The 21696-nt window shown below is 37.3% G+C and overlaps 2 protein-coding genes across 9 annotated transcripts in view; both read right to left on the bottom strand.

The window, feature by feature from the left end:
• Window positions 1–9809, bottom strand: part of st3gal5 (ST3 beta-galactoside alpha-2,3-sialyltransferase 5) — a 41335-nt gene extending 31526 nt beyond the window's left edge. For 2 of the 5 annotated variants that reach the window (XM_051650374.1, XM_051650369.1), the window contains exons 1-6: window positions 9413–9809; window positions 8959–9064; window positions 8758–8875; window positions 4561–4898; window positions 313–499; window positions 44–202 (exon numbers count right to left, since the gene is read on the bottom strand). In XM_051650374.1, coding sequence (XP_051506334.1) covers window positions 44–202; window positions 313–499; window positions 4561–4898; window positions 8758–8875; window positions 8959–8996 — 840 coding nt within the window. In that variant the 5' untranslated portion in view covers window positions 8997–9064; window positions 9413–9809. Of the gene's footprint in view, window positions 1–43; window positions 203–312; window positions 500–4560; window positions 4899–5068; window positions 7182–8372; window positions 8552–8757; window positions 8876–8958; window positions 9065–9412 lie in introns of those variants that run through there. The other 3 variants (XM_051650370.1, XM_051650372.1, XM_051650373.1) reach the window with 3 other exon arrangements.
• Window positions 9810–11955: 2146 nt separating this feature from the next.
• Window positions 11956–21696, bottom strand: part of rell2 (RELT like 2) — a 30170-nt gene continuing 20429 nt past the window's right edge. For all 4 annotated transcript variants that reach the window (XM_051650362.1, XM_051650361.1, XM_051650359.1 and 1 more), the window contains 4 exons: window positions 18054–18116; window positions 17801–17864; window positions 17163–17342; window positions 11956–15100 (listed from right to left, as the gene is read on the bottom strand). In XM_051650362.1, the coding sequence (XP_051506322.1) occupies window positions 14428–15100; window positions 17163–17342; window positions 17801–17864; window positions 18054–18116 (980 nt within the window). In that variant the 3' untranslated portion in view covers window positions 11956–14427. The remainder of the gene's footprint in view (window positions 15101–17162; window positions 17343–17800; window positions 17865–18053; window positions 18117–21696) is intronic.

Here is a 21696-nt window from a genome sequence, read left to right as displayed (position 1 = left end):
TACTTCCCAACACTAATACCTATAAAAATAACAGGAAGCTCACCTGGTCCCATCCCCACAGGCGTTGTCTGGGTGTGGGGTAATGGAGCAGATCAAGGGCTGTTTCCATGATGACCTCAGGATTCAGAAGACGAAACTGTGAGAGCTCAATTGGAATGTTCACTGGCACCTGCTGCCAGAAAAACAGCCAGTCCCACAGCGACTGGAAACATGGAGTTAAGTGTTCAAACTTTGCAGTGTTTAGCCATTCTGAACAAGATAAGAAAAGTTCAATAAAAAGTCAAATAATAATAAAACGCTACAAACACTCACAACTGTTGTTTTGGTGATCATTGCTTGAAGCCAGTGGAAGTCAACAGACTTGTAGATCACAGCCACAAATTTGAGATCTGGATCGACATCTTCCCAAACCTTTGGGCAGCCTTCAGGGTAACTCATTCTGATTGAGGTGCGATTCCCAACATCTGCACTGTAATCTTGCACAGGACCGCTGTTCAACCTGTAGAGGAACAAGTTTCTTCAGTTTTAATATTTACAATCAAATGTTCACCAAGTGTACAGCTCACTCTGGTTATGTACACACTGACTGCAGCTAAATACAGATATCACACCCCGTTTGAGTGCTTAACCAAACACAAAATTTGGTTATTCACAGGAGCGACAGCTGCCAGAGTCAGACTTACACATCTTGAAAAATGTTATACCATATATCTCCACCATAGTTTCTCCCATCAGTCCTGTGGTCTCAAAACAACCCATACATTAACGTCCAGAGAGAGCACGCTGTTTAACAGCAGCCACTTAACAAGAAAAAACAAAGCATGGCACCTCTGACAGCAGTTAAGTCAACATTGCTGGATGTTAATACATCTTAAACAGTCATAAATGATAGTTTAGTCAAAAATATCCAACACCAAAGGGGTTAAACTGTTGGCATCCTATTGCAAGCCCTTTTGACAGTTAATCATGTGCAGGATATGAATTATTCATATCTACAATATTCAATTCTCACTAGTAAAAATGCTAATTCTTGGTATCAGTAAGAAGATTTGCACTAGTAAAAATGTTCATTCTTAATATAAAAAAATAAAGTCATTACCTGTGGACCCACTGGCGGGTCCAAAGGGGGGCGCTATATCGTGATACATTTTTATGCTTAAAATGTTAAACTCTCCATATACGAGGTTAAAGTCAGGCATATGAGGTATCATTTGAAATCTTAGAATCTGAACTTTTCAGAGATAACCATCACTTCTGCATTTATTTTATCCAGAATAACAAAAAAAGGCCTAAAAACATTTGTGTTGAAAATTAGCACCCCCAGAGGTAATGGTGTAGAAATATTAAAGAGCAGCTATTATGGTTTTTAAACGTGCCTAATTTTGTTTTAAAGGTCTCATACAATAGATTTACATGCATCCAAGGTCAAAAAACACTTTAATTTGCTCATAATTTAAATTGCAGCATTACATTTTTTTCCCCAGTGTCAAAAACGACTCATTCAATGATCCGTTCTAAAGGATTCATTCTAAACTCCTCCTTTCAGAGAGCCTACTCTGCTCTGATTGGTCAGATGTCCCAGTCTGTTGTGATTGATCTACCGCTTAGAGTAGTGTTTGAGGGTGGGTCAAAGCTGTTCGCGAGCAGCCAATGAAGACCAGAGGTGGGTTTTTTGTTACCAAATTATGTAGGTTAGTTAGTTGATTAGTTGATTAGTTGATGTGAACATTAACTGAAGCTCATGACCCCTATCTGCATTATTTTATGCATTGCACTGCTGCCACATGATTGGCTGATTAGATAATCGCATGGATGATTGTTGGTGCCAGACGGGCTGGTTTGAGTATATCTGTAACTGCTGATCTCCTGGGATTTTCACACACAACAGTCTCTAGAATTTACTCTGAATGATGCCAAAAACAAAAATCATCCAGTGAGCGGCAGTTCTGCGGATAGAAACGGCTTGTTGATGAGAGAGCTCAACAGAGAATGGCCAGACTGGTTCGAACTGACAAAGTCTACGGTAACTCAGATAACTGCTCTGTACAATTGAGGTGAGAAGAATATCATGTCAGAATGCTATTCCGAGATGTGGGTTTGCGCTGTTTTGGCGGCACCAGGGTGACCTGCACAATATTAGGCAGGTGGTTTTAAAGTTCTGGCAGATTGGTGTGTATGTATGTATGTATGTACGTATATATATATATATATATATATATATATATATATATATATATATATATACACAGTTGAAGTCAGAAGTTTACCTACACCTTAGCCAAATACATTTAAACTCAGTTTTTCACAATTCCTGACATTTAATCGTAGAAAACATTCCCTGACTTAGGTCAGTTGGGATCACTACTTTATTTTAAAATGTGAAATGTCAGAATAATAGTAGAGAGAATGATTTATTTCAGCTTTTATTTATTTCATCACATTCCCAGTGGGTCAGAAGTATGCTATTTGGTAGCATTGCCTTTAAATTGTTTAATTTGGGTCAAACATTTTGGGTGGCCTTCCACAAGCTTCTCACAAAAAGTTGCTTTAATTTTGGCCCATTCCTCCAGACAGAACTAGTGTAACTGGAGTCAGGTTTGTAGGCCTCGTTGCTCGCACACACTTTTTCAGTTCTGCCCACAAATTTTCTATCGGATTGAGGTCAGTCCTTTGTGATGGCCACTCCAATACCTTGACTTTGTGGTCCTTAAGCCATTTTGCTACAAATTTTGGAGGTATGCTTGGGGTCATTGGCCATTTGGAAGACCCATTTGCGACCAAGATTTAACTTCCTGGCTGATGTCTTGAGATGTTGCTTCAATATATCCACATAATTTTCCTTCCTCATGATGCCATCTATTTTGTGAAGTGCACCAGTCCCTCCTGCAGCAAAGCACTCCCACACCCATGCTTCACGGTTGGGATGGTGTTCTCCGGCTTGCAAGCCTCACCCTTTTTCCTTCAAACATTACGATGGTCATTATGGCCAAATAGTTCAATTTTTCTTTCATTAGACCAGAGGACATTTCTCAAAAATGTAAGATCTTTGTCCCCATGTACACTTGCAAACTGTAGTCTGGCTTTTTTATGGCAGTTTTAGAGCAATGGCTTCTTCCTTGCTGAGCAACCTTTCAGGTTATGTCAATATAGGACACATTTTACGGTGAATATACTGTAGATACTTGTCTTCCTGTTTCCTCCAGCATCTTTACAAGGTCCTTTGCTGTTGTTCTGGGATTGATTTGCACTTTTTCACCAAACTACGTTCATCTCTAGGAGACAGAATGCGTCTCCTTCCTGATCGGTATGATGGCTGCGTGGTCCCATGGTGTTTATACTTGCGTACTATTGTTTGTACAGATGAACGTGGTACCTTCAGGCATTTGGAAATTGCTCCCAAGAGTGAACCAGACTTGTGGAGGTCCACAACTTTTTTTCTTAGGTCTTGGCTGATTTCTTTTGATTTCCTCATGATGTCAAGCAAAGAGGCACTGAGTTTGAAGGTAGGCCTTAAAATACATCCACAGGTACACCTCCAATTCAGTACACCGCCTATCAGAACTAATTGTCTAAAGGCTTGACATCATTTTCTGGAATTTTCCAAGCTGCTTAAAGGCACAGTTAACTTGGTGTATGTAAACTTCTGACCCACTGGAATTGTGATATAGTCAATTAAAAGTGAAACAATCTGTCTGTAAACAATTCTAGGAAAAATTACTTGTGTCACGCACAAAGTAGATGTCCTAAACGACTTGCCAAAACTATAGTTTGCAAATTTTAAATCTGCAGAGTGGTTAAAAAATGAGTTTTAATGACTTCAATCTAAATGTATGTAAACTTCTGACTTCAACTGTGTGTGTGTATATATATATATATATATATATATATATATATATATATATATATACACACACACACACACACATACACACTACCAGTCAAAAGTTTTGAAACGCTTGACTGAAATGTTTCTCATGATCTTAAAAATCTTTTGATCTGAAGGTGTATGCTTAAATGTTTGAAATTAGTTTTGTAGACAAAAATATAATTGTGCCACCATATTAATTTATTTCATTATAAAAGTAAAATGTAATTAAAAACAAAATGTTTTTGAAATGGATGACTTGGACCAAATAATAAAGAAAAGCAGCCAATAAGTGCCCAACATAGATGGGAACTCCTTCAATACTGTTTAAAAAGCATCCCAGGGTGAAACCTCAAGAAGTTGGTTGAGAAAATGTCAAGAGTACATGTCTGCAAATTCTAGGCAAAGGGTGACTACTTTGAAGATGCTAAAATATAACACAGTTATGATTTATTTTGGATTTTGTTTAGTCACAACTTAATTCCCATAGTTCCATTTATGTTATTCCATAGTTTTGATGACTTTACTATTATTCTAAAATGTGAAAAATAACAATAATAAAGAATGAGTAAGTGTTTCAAAACTTTTGACCGGTAGTGTATATATATATATAATTTTAGCTTTATTGCCCAGTCCTGTGGCCCTTCAGCTACAACCGCATACTATAAATCCCAACATGAGCAGCATGCTCTCACCTTATGATGACATCGAACTGATTCAAAAGAGGCCCAAGTCCCAATCCTTTGAGTATCCCTCCATTTCCGATCACTACACATCGACGACAGTCTCGCCCTCCAAATCTCTCCTCTGATGAAGCAGGTAAGAGGCTCAAGACTTCTTGAAGCTTGTTCTGCATATGCAGGAAACCAAACGGTGGAGGATATTTGAATATTTGTTCATTTAACAGAGTTTTCTTGTCCAAAAAGGGCTCCGTCACTGGTGTGGAGCTCAAAAGCTCAGCTTCCATTTTCTGTCGGGCAAAAGAAGGTCTGCATCCTTTGGCCAGCACCTCTCGGACATACGAATGAACACGCTGTGACAGGAAATATAGTGATTGAAGAATTTCAATGAATGAATTCAAAATCCATAAAAACAATTATCTTTATGAATCAGAGTAGCAGTAGTACAAATAATATTATAATTTCTAAAGTCCTCCTAAAGGAATAGTTCACCCTCAAAAAAGAGAATTCTGCCATTACTTACCTTCATGTTGTTCCAAACCTGTAGGCTAGGGATGGACGATATTACCAAAGTCTTATATCACGATGAGTAATTTTAATAAAAAATAAATAACCAAATGAATGTAGAGGTTCATCTTTTGGTTTTCATAATATTCTTTTGCATGCTTCATTTTAAGGTGGTAAAACAGACTGCTTGTATAATGAGTGATTATTATCGTGCAACAGATTACATATTATATATTTCTGCTCTGGGCCGGCTTTTGTGAAACCCACACCACAGTTGTTGCATCTGTTTTAATAACGAGCTCCACTTCATGGAGATATCTTTATCCATTTGGGATTTCCTAGGTCAAATATAATTGAGTAGCATGAGTGATGCCTCTCTGCACCCTCCTGTCTGTGGAGCACAAATATCAGGAAGTCTGCTGGACTCGTGCCCACTACGTGCTCCAGAGATAACGTGTGACACATTCATGTGAATCACAAATGTGTGTGTCAGATGAGAAGAATACTTAACGCTTTTGAATCGACAAACGCAAGATGAATGTCACTGAATTTGCATGGGCAGCCTCAGAAAAATTACAAAAACAAACCCTGTCCATGTTTCTTCAATTCTCTCAGTCTCACGAAAAGCCCTGCCCACTGATAGATAAACCCACTCTGTGCAGATGAATATTTGCATATTGCGATAGAAAAGATATAGCAGTATCTCTATAGATTGACACTTTATTTTGTCACCACAATATATAACGTCATATCGCCCAACCTACTGCAGGCTGTTGATTTTTGTCAAATTCCAAAAAGGACAACAATATCCAGACTGGTGTGCTATATTCCAAGTCTTCTGAAGCCATACGATCGCTTTGAGGAACAGACTTGCATGTATATCTTACCCTCTGCTGCAGTTCTCAAATGTCATTCTCAATTCTACACAACTGTTATGGTGTTTTTGTTTTTAGGACAGACTATAATGATAATTCACCAATAAATCATACCAGTCCGATTATTGCAAAGTCGGACTAAGACCCTGTTTACACCTATAGTGGTGGCCAAAAATATTGGCACCCTTGGTAAATATGAGCAAAGAAGGCTGTGAAAAGTATGTCTTTATTGTTTATCCTTTTGATCTTTCATTCAAAATATTCACAAAAATCTATCCTCTAATGTATATCAAACAATTGCAAACACAACACAAGTTTTATCAAAAAATTTATATTTTTGTTAAATATTTGTGTGGCACAATTATTGGCACCCTTTTATTAAATACTTTGTGCAACCTCCCTTTGCCAAGATAACAGCTCTGAGTCTTCTCCTATAATGCATAATGAGGTTAGAGGACACATGGCAAGGGATCTGAGACTATTCCTCCATACAGAATCTCTCTAGATCTTTCAAATTCAGAAGTCCACACTGGTGGACTCTCCTCTTCAGTTCACCCCACAGGTTTTCTATGGCATTCATGTCAGGGGACTGGGATGGCCATGGCAGAACCTTGATTTTGTGGTCAGTGAACCATTTTTGTGTTGATTTTGATGTTTGTTTTGGATCATTGTCCTGCTTGAAGATCCAGCCAGGGCCCATTTTAAGCTTTCTGACTGAGGCAGTCAGGTTTTGTTTTTTATCTGTTTGTATTTGAGTCCATGATGCCATGTATCGGAACAAGATGCCCAGGACCTCTGGCAGAAAAACAGCCCCACATCGTTAAAAATTCACCACCATATTTAACCGTGGGCTTTGGGTACTTCTTATCTCTGTGTGCGCAAAACCCATCTCTGGTGTTTGCTGCCAAAAAGCTCTTTTTTTGTTTCATCTGACCATAGAATCCGGTCCCATTTGAAGTTCCAGTAGTGTCTGGCAAACGGAAGATGCTTGAGTTTGTTGTTGGTTGAGAGCAGAGGCTTTTTTTCTTGAAACCCTCCCAAACAACTTGTGATGTAGGTGACATCTGATTGTAGTTTTGGAGACTTTCTGACCCCAAGGCCCAACTAATTTTTGCAGTCTCCAGCTGTGATCCTTGGAGAGTTTCGGCCACTCGAACAATCCTCCTCACTGTGCTTGGAGAGAATATAGACACACGTCCTCTTCCAGGCCGATTCTTAAGATCTCCAGTTGACTGGAACTTGTTAATTGTTGCCCTGATGGTGGAAATGGGTATTTTCAATGCTTTAGCTATTTTCTTATAGCCACTTCCCTTTTTGTGAACCTCAACAATGTTTTGCCACACACCATAACTTTATTCTTTGGTGTTACGCATTGTGATTGATGATTAAGGGAATTTGGCCTGTGTATTACCTCATATTTATACCACGCAGAAACAAGAAGTCATGGCTGAACAATTTCTTGTTCCTTGTCACCCAGGTGCACTAAAAAATTTAAAATACATTATGAATGGGAATATATTTCAGATATATTTTACTCATAAGAATTTGTAGGAGTGCCAATAATTGTGCCACACTTACACTGGTGGCCAAAAGTTTGGAATAATGTACAGATTTTGCTCTTATAGAAAGAAATTGGTACTTTTATTCACCAAAGTTGCATTTAACTGATCACAATGTATACTCAGGACATTAATAACTTCTCTGGTCAGGAATTCAACAGAAATTTTAAAAAGTGGAAAATGTGTATGGTATAGTATCTTAGTTAATGTTACTCTTGACAAGATTAGATTTCTGAGAGGCGCACAATTAAGTCGAGACCACGGTCATCTGATGAAACTGAAATCATATCAGTTGCATTTTCATTCATAAGGTTTACACTGTAGTAATATTGGCTTTACAGACTCATCATTGCTTTGTAAACTTCGATATGTTTATTTAAAATATCACTTAACACCTGTGCTCGTTGGATGATCAGTCTTCCAAATATTTGTTCTATTATTTGGATGAATTCATTATTCATTTTGAAGTCATTATTCATGCCTTTCCGAGTAAGGTATTCGGCTTCGGGTACATCCCTAGATTAAACACATCTCAAATACAATGTGATCACATGCGTTTTTGACTATCACAAAATATTTTGCACCCCGTTTACACTTGCATTTAACGCTATTCACTTATGATCGGATCACCTGAAATACATCTTAATACCAGGTGTAAACAGGGTCTAAAAGACCAGATCATGCGATTGTAGCACGGCTTCTTACAGCATGTTTTCACGTTAATCGAATCACAATTGGCATCAGTGATGTTCTGCGTTTCAGAGCGTGCATTGCTCCAAAAGACAGAGGTTCTACGCACCATTGATTTTTCACTTCCACTGACATTCTGAAAGTGAAAGTGGAGATTTATAGTTAAAAAGGATTTAAATATTGATCTGTTTCTCACCCAAAACGAGAGCATTGCTTTAGAAGACAGATTTAACCCCTGGAGTCATATGGATTACTTTTATGCTGTCTTTGTGTGATTTTTGGAGCTTGAAATGTCTGGGCCTACATTCACTTGCATTGTAAGGACCTACAGAGCTGAAATGTTCTTCTAAAAATCTCTGGGTTTTGGTTTAGGTTCTGCAGAAGAAAGAAAGAATGAAGAATTTACATGTTTCCATTGATCATAGTATAAATATTGGGGGGTAGTTTTGATTATTGGGAGGTACCTCCCCCCATCCCCCCTGGAATCTATGCCCTTGGGTTTGAATACCTTCTGAATGCTGGGTTCATACAGGCATCATTAAATGAAAATCAAGGACTTAGAATGTAAAAATTAATCTTACCTCTCGAAAGATGGGATCTACTGACACTTTAACAGTCTTTGGGTTGGTGTTAAATATATGCAGTTTTAGAAGTGCAAGTAAAAGCAATGCCAGGCTCAGCAGAGGAACTAGCAGTCTTCTGTTGGGATACAAAGGTCAATTGCTCGTTGGTTTACAGGCATTATTTTATACAGGTTTATTTTAATTTAGTCTAATGTTTACCTAGGAAAACAATGCCACTGTTTGACAACTCTCCTCATTGTACCCGAGCAGCAGATCTTCTCTGTACTTCTGCTGCATGAAACAACACGCTCTTTTCTGAAATAGACTGTTCAATTCAAGTGTCAGTGTGAAAATAATAATGCAAATAAAACAGTACTGATGCCGCTACAAAAAAAGTCCATGCAAGATACAGTAGCTATCCAAGATTTTCACATTTGTCCTGTCACAGTCATTGTTTTTGGTTCACTAGGACTATAATGATTATTAGGAATATCAAGTTGTATATATATCTAACGTTCACACTCAATCACCATGTGCTACATGATGTCGCGACTGACCTCTTATACACAATTTATATCTATGTAACATGATTGTATGTTATTAGGCTGCTCTTGTTTACACCATTCCGAACACGTTTAACGTACAATTGTAACTGAAAATAATTCACATTTACCTCTAGTTTTGTCCTCCCAGTAAGGATCTAAATACTGTGCAAATTAATGATTCACAGAATTAAATATTTTCGCTGATTCCGAGATAACATTGTGGCTGTTCTACCATTTCAGCGTGGGAATTGTCGGACACGGCGAAAATACACACAAAAAAAAGAATTTTAAAATAAAATCACTCTCTCTTGAAATTCTTGAACATATATCCATAACGTACATATCTGTAGTGTGTCGGTCTCATTGTGCAAAAATCACAATAATCGAAGCAGGTACACGAAACCTGCTGTAACAAAGGCAAAGCATATCTAAAAGTCGAGTCAGTTCACTCGGCGGAGCGAAATCTGTGGCCGATTTCGGAATGGCATCCTACCATATTACTCCTACTAGTTCTGCCATATATATATATATATATATATATATATATATATATGGCAGAAATAGTACGTGTAGTATGCCATTCCGACCTTAGCCTGTATCTTTTCTTCTTTATCTGATTATGGTTGGCAAAACAAACACAAGGTGCATTTCCGCCACTGACTGATCTTCAATGTGAAATTGAAAGGGGAAAAAGGGTTAAAAGAGCCCCGTCTGTATCTAGAAGGGGATTGGCTCTTTTAACTAGAAGCAGGACTTCATTTTCAAAATCCGTTAGCCGTGGGCGCTCATATTTCATCCATTTATTTAATACCAGTGGTCCGTCTCGGGCTTATATTATGAAACAAATTGTGGCGATGGTGCTTGATGACACTTTCTAGACCGTCCAGTCATATGGCCTGATTAATATTCATAAGTTGACGTTCGGTAACAAGCGTCGACCCTTTAGCCAATCAGGTATGCCTACTGGGTGGACGTCACATACATAGTTAATATTCATGAGGTCAGTCTTACCCGTCGTAGGATACGTGAACTCACAGGAAACGACTTTAAGAAGTACAATTTCAAAATAAATGCCGCTAATACTTTTGTGTACCTAGAAAGAGAATGACAAACAAAACAAAAAATGTGTTTTGTTTAATTTACATTTTTTGCTGAGTGACTCCAGCCGGGTCTCCTAAGCAACCAAATTGGCCCGGTTGCTAGGGAGGGTAGAATCACACGGGGTAACCTCCTTGTGTCGCTCTCAGGGGGGAGCGTGTTGAGTTGTGGGAGGATTCCGCGGTGGATGGTGTGAAGCCTCCACACTCCCTATATCTCCGCGGTAACGCGCTCAACAAGCCACGTGATAAGATGCGCGGGTTGATGGTCTCTCAGACGCGGAGGCAACTGAGATTCGTCCTCCGCCATCCGGATTGAGGCGAGTCACTTCACTACCACGAGGATTTAAAAGCACATTGGGAATTGGGAATGCCAAACTGGGGTGAAGAAGGGGAGAAAGTACAAAAATCTTTATTTATTTATTTTTTTTTATAACTCTATGACTGGAAACAAAGAAAATATGTACGCTGCTTAAGAGAAAAGGATGTATTGCATTTGCATTAATATCAGTATGATATTATCAGTATTAACATGTGAATATTTGTTTCGTAACCCTCAACATATACAGTATATGTTTGTATGTTCTTTGCACACAGAAAAAAAATAATAATAAATAAATAAACAGACACTTTTCATAGACTTTTTTATGACATGCTGCTGAAGCATCCAAATGTTTGGATTTTCAAAGCATGACTTAAGTTATTTCATGATGTTTACTTTATCCACCATTACAGCAGTTATAATAAAAGCTCTCACATATGAAGTGGAATGCTGAACAAGGACAGAACAGGACATAGGATAAATTGTAATGATGTTATTTTCTATTTATGACCGACTCAAAATAAAACACCAAGTTAATAATGAATAGAAAGTATGAGTAACTACTGTACTATGGATGTTTAGAAATCAATACATTAAAGGGATAGTTAACCTAAAATGAAAACTGTGTTATCATTTACTTGTGAAAGTGAGTAGTGACTGAGGTTGTCGGTCACTAACATTTCAATGAAGAATGAAAATCATATGGGTTTGGAACAGCATGAGGGTGAGTAAAGAATGAAAGAACAATTTTTTGGTGAACTATTCTTTTAACACAACCCCAGTGCACAGTATGCAACAGCAGTAGGCACACAGACACTGCCTAGGCAAAAGAGTTTGCCAATAATAACTTATATACATAAACAATAATCCCAATGAATTTACTATTGACCTGAAGTGATTTTATAGTGGCAATGACAAATAACCTGGGGACATGAAATGTTATTCTCAAACACAAACTAGAAGCACTCTTTCAATTAGACTACTTTTGTTTTATTGAAAATGAAATGATTTTTGTATGTAATATATACCCATTTAGTTAGATATCACTGGTTAGGGTTAGGGTCTGGGCAGCCTGTCCGACATTAGACAGGGTATCTTCCTCCACTTGGCTCCTCCAGTTGAAGTGATGACCTACCTCTCAGTAACAGTGTGGAGAGAAGGAAGATTAAGTGAGGTGGAGTGTACACAACAATACGATCAGACAGTTACTGTACTTCACAATAATTAAAATGTGTTCACACTCAGTTCAAACTTGGTTTAAAAAGTGTTTTAATAACTGTTGAACATGTCCATATGGTCATGAATACATTGATTTCTGTAAGACATTCTGTGACAGCTTAGATTACTGACGATCTCCATAGATATTATTTGAACTTTGTATAACTTTTCATACAAGGATATACGACTAAACAAGTAGAGTTAAAATAGCTCATACTGAGTTAACACTGAACTCAGATCTGTTAAGAGGAAATTGTTTTGAATTAACTATTGCCCAGTGAATTAAGTTGCTTTGTAAATATATATATATATATATATATATATATATATATATATATATATATATATATATATATATATATTATTTTAATAAACAGAATGCCATTAACTAGATGGCATTGTCAATATATGTTTACGATAGCCACTGATTTTATTTTGGCTCATAACATGTAGTTTATTTACATACATATACACGTGGGGTTCAAAAGTCTAAGTCAACTTGTGAAAATTTGTCTATTTAATGTTTCTTAATGTAATTTGTTTTTTTTTTTACAAATTATTTTATAAGCAACAATTTGAATAAAAGGTTCACAAATTTACATTATTTATTTTGGTGTATGCTATATTCCCTTTTAGCTTGAACTTGAGCTGGCAAGAACTCCACAAGTTTGTGCAAAATCCATGTTATTCCAAAGTGTGGAAATCGAACATTTTGTATACTATTTGATTAGTGACTTGAAAATAGTGCAGAATCTTAAATATTTCTTATTTATTTTACATCATACCTTTGTTTCTTTTTAGGTTCACATAAGATTTAAAATCCCAGATTTTCAATGTCAACTCAGATTTTTGAACCCCCACTGTAAACAGGTGTTTCTTCAACTTCAGGTAATTTCATGTCCCCGAAAAAAAGATTTAAACTTTTATCATTTTGTTATGTGAGGGTTTTATTAAAACTGAATTAGAAACGTTTTTACCATGCTTTCACCATCTATTTTTTGTAATTTTGAAATGCTTCGAATAGATTTGACTGTTTTAGCCTTGCCCCAGACCCAGACTTTCAAAATTAAACTATGAAAATCCCTTGTAAAAATGCAAATTATTACACGTTTAAAACTATAATAGTCTAAACACAATGTGAAAGCATAAACCATTTTAATATTTATTGTGTGAAAATTATCTCTATGATTTTTTGTCCCACAGTTGTGCCAGCATTTCCAACACACCAAACAATTTTTCTCCAAATTTTTTCTTTCAAAAGTTAGTGTACTTGTTAAAGCAATAGTTCACCCAAAACTGAACATTCTCTCATCATTTACTCACCCTCATGCCATTCCAGATGTGTATGACTTTCTTTATTCTGCAGAACACAAATTTAGATTTTTATAAGTGTATTTAAGATCTGTAGGTCCATACAATGCAACTGAATGGGTGCCAAAATGTTGACCCTCCAAAAAGAATGTAAAGGCAGCATGAAAGTAATACATACAACTCAAGTGGTTAAATCAATATCTTCAGAAGTAGTATGATAGGTGTGGGTGAGAAACAGATAAATATTTCAGTCCAAATTTGCTAGAAATTCTTCTCCCTGCCCAGTAGGGGGTGTATGCACTAAGAATGTGAATCACCAAAAACAAAAGAAGAATGTGAAAGTGAAAGTTAAAGTGGAGATTGACTGAGCAGGGTGGAGAATTTATAGTAAAAATTGACTAAAATATTGATCTGTTTCTCACCCACACCTATGAAATCACTTCTGGAGACATTGATTTAATCGTATGGATTACTTTTATGCTGACGAATGTGATTTTTAGAAATTCAAACTTCTGGCACCCATTCACTTGCATTGTATGGACCAAAAGAGCTGAGAAATTCTTCATCTGTGGTCTTCATTTGTGAATAAAAAAAGTCACACATCCGGGATGGCATAAGTGTAAGTAAATAATGAAAGAATTTTCCTTTTTGGGTGAACTATTCCTTTAACCAAGTCGACAAAAGTGTCAGTGAGGAGCATTGAAACAAGGGATGTTTGAAGAAAACAAAGAAAATTAGTAAAGTAAATATCACTTGTGACCAGAATAATTTAATCAGGTGTCTTTTCTAATCAAGCTGTTATTTTGTGTGAAAATATTATATGATTGTGTGTATTTAGGATACATAAATTGTTAGCTATGAAATTAATCTTTTGCCTTTTAAAAAAAAGTTAAACATGTAATTTCCATCAGCGTTCTTTCCACTGAATTCTATTAAACACAATACAGAATTTGAGATGTGCTGGAAATGACACTGTTGTGGGAATTTTCATGACTTGAAAAAAATAAGTAGAAATCACACAGTTCTAAAAGTGCCCAAAATTGAAGAAACACCCATTTACAGGTATGCATTGTATATTAAAAAGCAGTCTTGTGGCAACTTAAAAGCTTTGCATTTGAGTCTCTTTCTCAAAAAACAATTGTCTGACCATCTCAATAATCTATAACACTATGCTCGTTGGGCAATGGTGCTATAATCATACCTGCTGATTGTCTATATTCTCCTGACTAATTTTGCCAGTCTTTATATCATCGTTTTGCACTGTATCACATCCTCTATGCTCAGTAGTGGCTACAGATGTAACAGTAATCTCTTCCTCAGTGCTTACCACAGAAAATCTAGAGCCGTCTCGAACATTCCCTGTGGTTTTTGTACTTAATTTGTCTTGTGAATTCATATCTAAAGATGCTTCATCAGCCCTTTCCTTCTCTGGGCTGGTCTCCTCTAATTTATTGACAGAACCTTTAATTGAATTCACATCTAAAGCTGTTTCAGTGTCAATAAGAGACACAGCGACAGAGCTCAAGCACTCTTCTAGAGAGACTGACAGCTGTTCAGCAGTGCTTGGCCCTTCCTTGTCCTCTTCAACCATTTCCTTGGTCCCCACTGGACTGCTGCCCTTATAGAAGCCAAGCAGTGTGACGCTTTTCTTACGTTTTCCTGGGTTTGGGACCTTGCCGTTCGTTCCTCCAGTGTCTTTGAACATGTTGCGGATGTTGTATTCTTCCTGAGGCTTTTTTGAGGTATCTTTGAACCCCGACCTGCTGTCTGATAGTGTGGTGTCATTGGATGTGTCTCCTGGTTTAGCGGCGGGCAGATTGATCGAACCTTGAAGGCTGTTCTTCTTCTCCGTGTGGGTGACACGAAATCTGTGAATTTAGGGAAGCATAATGCTGGAGTTTATCTTATAATGTTTAGATATTGCAAATAAGACATTTAAGACATTTGAAGGATGCCAACTCTCTGAAAGATTTAGCATGTGAATGTGGGTCTAACATATTGATAGGATATTGGTCTTGGCAGACTAGATCTGCTACGCTGCTGCTGCAGAGCAAATACGGAGACTTGCTACTGCTTGAAAAACACATGCATACTGAGTTAGCATGTGGACATGCTGCTACTGCTGCACAATGTGACAAAACACAAGACATGTTGCATTGAGCATGTGTTACATGCTGCTGCACAAATAGACAAACAATCCCCATGTAGCAGATCCAGACAAGTGGAGCTGGGGTAGAGGTGGGTTTCAGAGAAAAAATTCTTGCAGTGTGCTGCAGAGAAACCAGCTTAACTGCAAAGCTAAGCCATTTAAATAAAAGACAAGAAAAGAGATGCAAGATGATTGGATACCCGATAACAAGTCAGAGTACAGCCTACACAATGCGAGCCGATTGGCTTAACATGTCACATGTGAGCGAGCCGATTGGCTACAGATAACAAGTCAAAGAACCTATCATCTTGTGCCACATAGAGTTGCATGGCTGAACTTTGGTCAGACATTAAAGACATTAAAGCCCCGTTCACACCCCCGGCAGCATTGTCGCTTGGTGTCGCTAGACTCTGAGATCTGTGTCGCTAGTAGGCATTCCTACTGCTGCCGCCACTCTAACGTTATTGGTGGACTGTACAACTGGCCATAGTAGCTTTTGAAATGCTGATTATAGATGTTACTGCAGATAAAACTAAGATATCATTCTAATTTGACCAGGAATCAGTTCTCTTGCCTCTAAAAATTAACATTCTCCAGGGGAAAGCATTTTATATAATCTGCAGCAGTGCTTAATGCATCATATCATTAAACAAGATGAATGTTATATCAATATATAAATCAAACTCACTCAGAATGCCAACACGGTTTTCCACGCATCATTTTATTAGCCTATATCCATGTATGTGGTTACAGACAAATGATAAAGAACAGTGAAATCGCTCACAAAAACTTTTAACATCTCCTCCGTCTTGCCTACATTTGTCCCAGTATCTTCACTCATAGCAGATGGGTGACAGAGCTTCACTGTCTTCACTCTCATTGGTAGTCGCTCATGAATGTCACTCATCATTTCCATAAAGCTGAAATTTTCTCAACTTGTCTTGTCGCTCGTCACGGCAATCTTTGTCACCATCGGCTGCGGCAGCTTGTGTTGCTGAAGTCGCTGTGCTTTCATTGAAAATTTTTCATTTGAAAAACGAACAGGGCTTAAGGCATGATTTTCTCTGAAGCTGCTTTGAAACAATATGTATGAAATAAGTGCTATACAAATAAAAGTAATCAGTGTTGGGTAAGTCACTCAAAATAGTAATCCACTACAAATTAATAATTACTCCAATAAAACTGTGATCTGATTACTTTACTGATTACTTCATAGAAAAAGTAATCACATTTCTAATTACTTTTCTTTTAAGTAAATTTTTTTAAAAGTTTCTAATTTCAAAATAAATGTCTATATTTCATCCTGTTCGTCGCATGAAAGTCATACACTCGTTTCTCACTTACAATGACAGATGTACATATGAACATAATTAATGTTTTTTAAGAAATGTGTAATCCAAGTAATGAACTTAAAATTAATTAACTTCACTGAAAGTCAGTAACTGTAATCTGATTACTAGAATTTAAATTGTAATGTGTAATTATATTGCAGTAACTAGTTACTTTATAATTTGATTACAGATTTCCTATAAATTAATTTCTTTACGAAACGAAACTTTTAATAAAAAATATTTTAAAATTGATGCGTTGTAGCTGATAGTGGAGGAAAACTCCTTACATATTCTGAAGAATCTAAAATACAGTATAAGATAGATAAGGTACTTCCAAGTGTTATTTCATATAGCAGTTTTGATGGCTTTAATATTGTTCTAAAATGGGGAAAATAGTAATAATAAACAATGAAGTGTATACAAACGTTTGAAACAGATTATGAGTCTCACCTGCCCACAGAAAACACAGTCATCTCCCCCGGCCGGGCTTTGCTTCTAGACACACGGCTTCTGCGTCGTGTTTTTAATAGATGTCCTTGCATACAGTGAACACAGGTGCTGATTTCTCCTCCCAGATGAACTGTATGATGGTGAAGGGGAAGACCGCCTACACTGTCCTTGCGACGTAAACTGCTTAGAAAAAAAGCCCCATTCAGTAGCCCCAAAAAGAGTTCACAATATCAGACTGTCGTTTTCATGAAATAAAAATTAACACTTTCTCTAGTAAGTCTTGCTAGACTGCCCACACTCTGTTCACTGACTGTGTTATGCAAATTGCACCCACAAAAAATGGAAAGTTTACTTAATCTAGCAGAGTCCAATTTCTGTGATTTTTAATCAGTTGGGTTGATACAATGAGCACTTTACAGTAGTGCAACAGTTCAAAAATTTACTTTCCATTAATGTCATTTTAACTAAGTGATATGTAAAGTTTGACCTAAACTTTTCTGTGGCTCATAAATGGCCTCTATTCCTTTATTACCTGTGCATTAATTTGGATTTCAATATGTTACCATTAATTATATGTGGGATGTGTGAATGTGTAGATTATACAGTATGTAAATGTTTACAGCACACAATAACTTTACCGTGGATCGTGAAGTTCACAGACATTTTGGCCACCCAACATCTCTTTGAAGGCATCCATATTGGCTGCAACACAAACAAGAAAGTTGTCATCAATAATTTAAGTGTCAAATAACATTTAATAATTGTATACATTATTAAATACATTATTTCAGAAATTAGTGATAAAAATATACATGATAAAAACAATAGTACAAATTGTCCTTTTAATAACACAATAGAACAAACTTAAACAGAGGAAGAAAATATCTTCACCTTCATTCTCAATGATGCATTTCAGAATTTGTTCCACAGTGTCTTGACTGTCTTCTGACTCATCTGAGGAAAAAAGTGGGGAAATAGTTTTCTACTTTTATATTATATTTAAACAAAATAATGAAAATCATGTACTTATAAATTAAGTAATGAACTGAATTTGAATACTTCGATTTAATACCAATTGCAACAATTAACAAATCAGTCTGGGCTGTGTTTCCCATTAACAATCATCTTAGTTGTTAAGAGCATTTTCTACGAGTGATTTTAGGAACGTTAATTTTTTTTAATTTACGTGCGTTTTGAAAAATGCACTTAACATGATTACCCGATCTCATGCAGATTTGTACATATTGTACGAGCTGGCTTTTTCGCATGATTTTGTATGATTTTGTTCATATAAATTTGTACGATTTCATAAAGTGCCCGGATGTCTAAAGCGGAAGTAAGCGCGAGTTCCGTGCACAAGGTGTTAAGGACATTCATATTCATATTATGCCCTTACCCAAACCCCTTATCTAAACCTAATCGATCAGTAGATTGTGTAAAAAAAAGGAAGCTGTTGAGTGTGACAGAAGTAATTGTCATGTATTAGATGGAAACGATGTCCAGCGACATCACTGGCTGTGAGTGCAGTCATACGATATCATACGAATTAGCCAAATTTAGAAAAGTCATATGAATCCTTACGATTTCGCCATGAGAGTGTGTTAAACATGAATGTGCGAGGATGCACTTTAAGTGCTACTTAAGATAGTCGCCGTCCATGTGACAGTGCTGAAATGTGACCGTATAGTGATGCTCGTCAATGTATTTTTATTATATTTGTGCGTAACTTTACAATCATTTGTAATTTACCTCACTAAAATTTGTTTTCAAATATTTTCTTAAATATTCTACCTAATTAACTATATATTTACATATTGTATTGCAATAATTTTTGCAGAACAATCATTTTTTTCACATAATCTACTTCCATAATCAGGTGTGCATTTGTAAATTTTGTTTTCACAAATTCCTCTTGATATAAAAGCTTCCAAGAATTAGTGAAGACAGTGGACTGTAACAGGTTTGAGGAATAAGGAAGCGGGAGATGGCGAATCCAACTCAAACGTTAAAAAAAGTTAAAAGTTAATTCTTCACACAAACAAGTTCGCTTGACTGCGTAACAGTAAAGCTTCATATAAACACTCAAAATGCTCTATGTAGTGGGACTGGCAGCTGCCAACACACTTGAAGCTTCAGTGGGGCTCTCTCTCCCTCACTCTGAGGTCTGGCCCCTTTTATTTCCCCCGTCTCTCACTGTGAACAAAGAAACAGCAATTACCAGCAATTCATCTCAGGTGAAAACCCTTACCGCTTCCTCTCTCCCCAGACGAACGCTCGACCACGTCCTCGCCTCCACATACCCCCACCGCCCGAATCAGGCCAGGGGAACTGTCCGGCCTGCCCACTCTCCCCTCATTTCTGGAGAGAAAGTCTGCGACAGCCATCTGTGCCCCCAGCCTGTGGACAGCCTCGAACTTAAATGGCTGGAGTGCCAGATACCAATGGGTGATCTGGGTGTTGGCATCATTCATGCGGTGGAGTCATTGGAGTGGGGCAAGGTCCGAACAGAAGGTTGTCGGGCTTTACTTGTTGTTTAGATCAGTGTTACTATCAGAAATAATTAATAATTATTTCTGTAGTTATTAATTAATATTTAAATTAATTAATTGGATCTAACTCATTAAAACCTCATATGGGACTCCAGTAAATGTAGTGTGCTACGTTTAGGAGCAAGTTTGGTTATTAGCAATAATTAATAATTATCAAAGATAATTATTAATTATTAAAATCAATAGAACATTGATGAGAATCAATGTTAGCTTTTTTTTAAATCCTTTAAATCAACAATTATCAAAGATAATCGTTAATTGTTAACATCGATGAAACATTAAAATTAACACTAGCTTATTGATCATTCAAATTCAATCATCAAAGATAATTATCAATTATCAAAAATCAATAGAATATTAATAAGGATTAACATTGATGGGGCACCACCCTGAAATCAGGGACTAATAACCGAATATTAAAACAGTCTCAATATTAGATTGTTTTCTTAGGAAAATCGACATCCGAAGAAAATCGATTTTCGGGAAAAAAACAATGAATGAAGGTTTGAATCCGAGCACTGACATCCCGTCAGCATGACACAAGCGTATGCAAAACAAACCAAAACACTTCTCTTTGTAATATAAACAAAGTTTATTTATGCAGTAATATCAATTAATAATTAATACAATGCAGTCAATAAACTTCCGACTTACAACTACAAACTAAACAGTGATATGATTAGATATGGAAATAAAAATAATCCTATAACACATAAGGTGTGTGTGTGACAGTGTGTGTGTGTGTGTGTGTGTGTGTGTGTGTCAGTGTGGTTAGTGAGAGAGAGAGAGAGAGAGAGAGAGAGAGATTATTAAGTGACAGCCCGAAAGCTGACTTCACGATAGCTGGAGAGAAAACAGCTGTGTTCACCACTCAGAGACACGGTTTTACGAGCGGGGCTCGTAAAAGTCCTGCGTTATTTGACTCTTTAATGGATGAACTCAGTTGCTGTCTCACCCGCGATGGCGAAAATGCACAACAATCCAATTTGGTTGGACCACAATACAGCAAAACAAATTTGTGATAATTAATACCCTGAGTAAACTGTACAAGCAAAAACCTTGAAACACAAGAATAACACGCTATAACATTCTATCTCTGCCCAGACGTAACCTCTTACTTGAATCGCATGAGGACACAGGTAGAATGTGTTTTCCTCCATCCTTTAACTTTGACCCAGTTCCTTGAGGCTCGGGTGATAACGGGAGGCCGTTTCCTCGCGCTGTCGGCGGGCAGTACAGCTGTTGATTGTCGGCGGGCGGTACGGCTGTTGATTCTCGGCGGGCTGGCGGAGAACTCAGAAATGTCGACTTGATTGAAGATGGAAGAGAAATCTTTAATCTCTTCACTTCTGTAGGCCAACGGATGAAGATGCGAATTGCTCGGCGGTCTCCTTCGGATCCGTTAGAGTGTTCGGTTGAACACAGAGTAATCTCAACTCGTCCAGCGAGATGGAGATTGTATGGCTACAGTTTCAAGTCGGACATTACTTCCTTAAGCCACGAGGTTGCACTGGAGAGCAGCAAAAAGTTACGTCCGTATTCGGTGAACTAAGTCGCTGGAAGCGAAATCTTTAAGCATTTCAGAATTATTTGAACTCCTGATGATGTCATGTTTGAGGGACATTCTGTTGTGTGCCTCAACCAATAGGAGTTGAGAGCTCGATCCTTTAGTGAGCAAGGCTTCCTGGATTTGTAGTCTGTTTTGGACTCCCTTTGTTTGATTTTGGCGCGATTTTTATCAGTAAAATTTACGACATGGAATGTGTGGGGGTGTTAGGCCTGCCTTTGTCTTCTATCTGAATACATGAGGCCCAACAAGGTGAATGCTCATCCCAACAAATAGTAGTGGAGAGTGAGGACTGTTCACTTGATGGCCAAGCACTCCTTCTCTATGGTGCTGTACTTCGTCTCTCTCATAGAGAGCTTCCGACTAATGTACAGCACCGGGCGCTCCTCTCCCTCCACCACTTGGGACAGTACAGCAC

Source organism: Myxocyprinus asiaticus, chromosome 22 (genome assembly GCF_019703515.2).
Source record: "Myxocyprinus asiaticus isolate MX2 ecotype Aquarium Trade chromosome 22, UBuf_Myxa_2, whole genome shotgun sequence".
NCBI classification, from domain to species: Eukaryota; Metazoa; Chordata; class Actinopteri; order Cypriniformes; family Catostomidae; genus Myxocyprinus; species Myxocyprinus asiaticus.
This window is presented reverse-complemented; position numbering and strand designations above follow the sequence as displayed.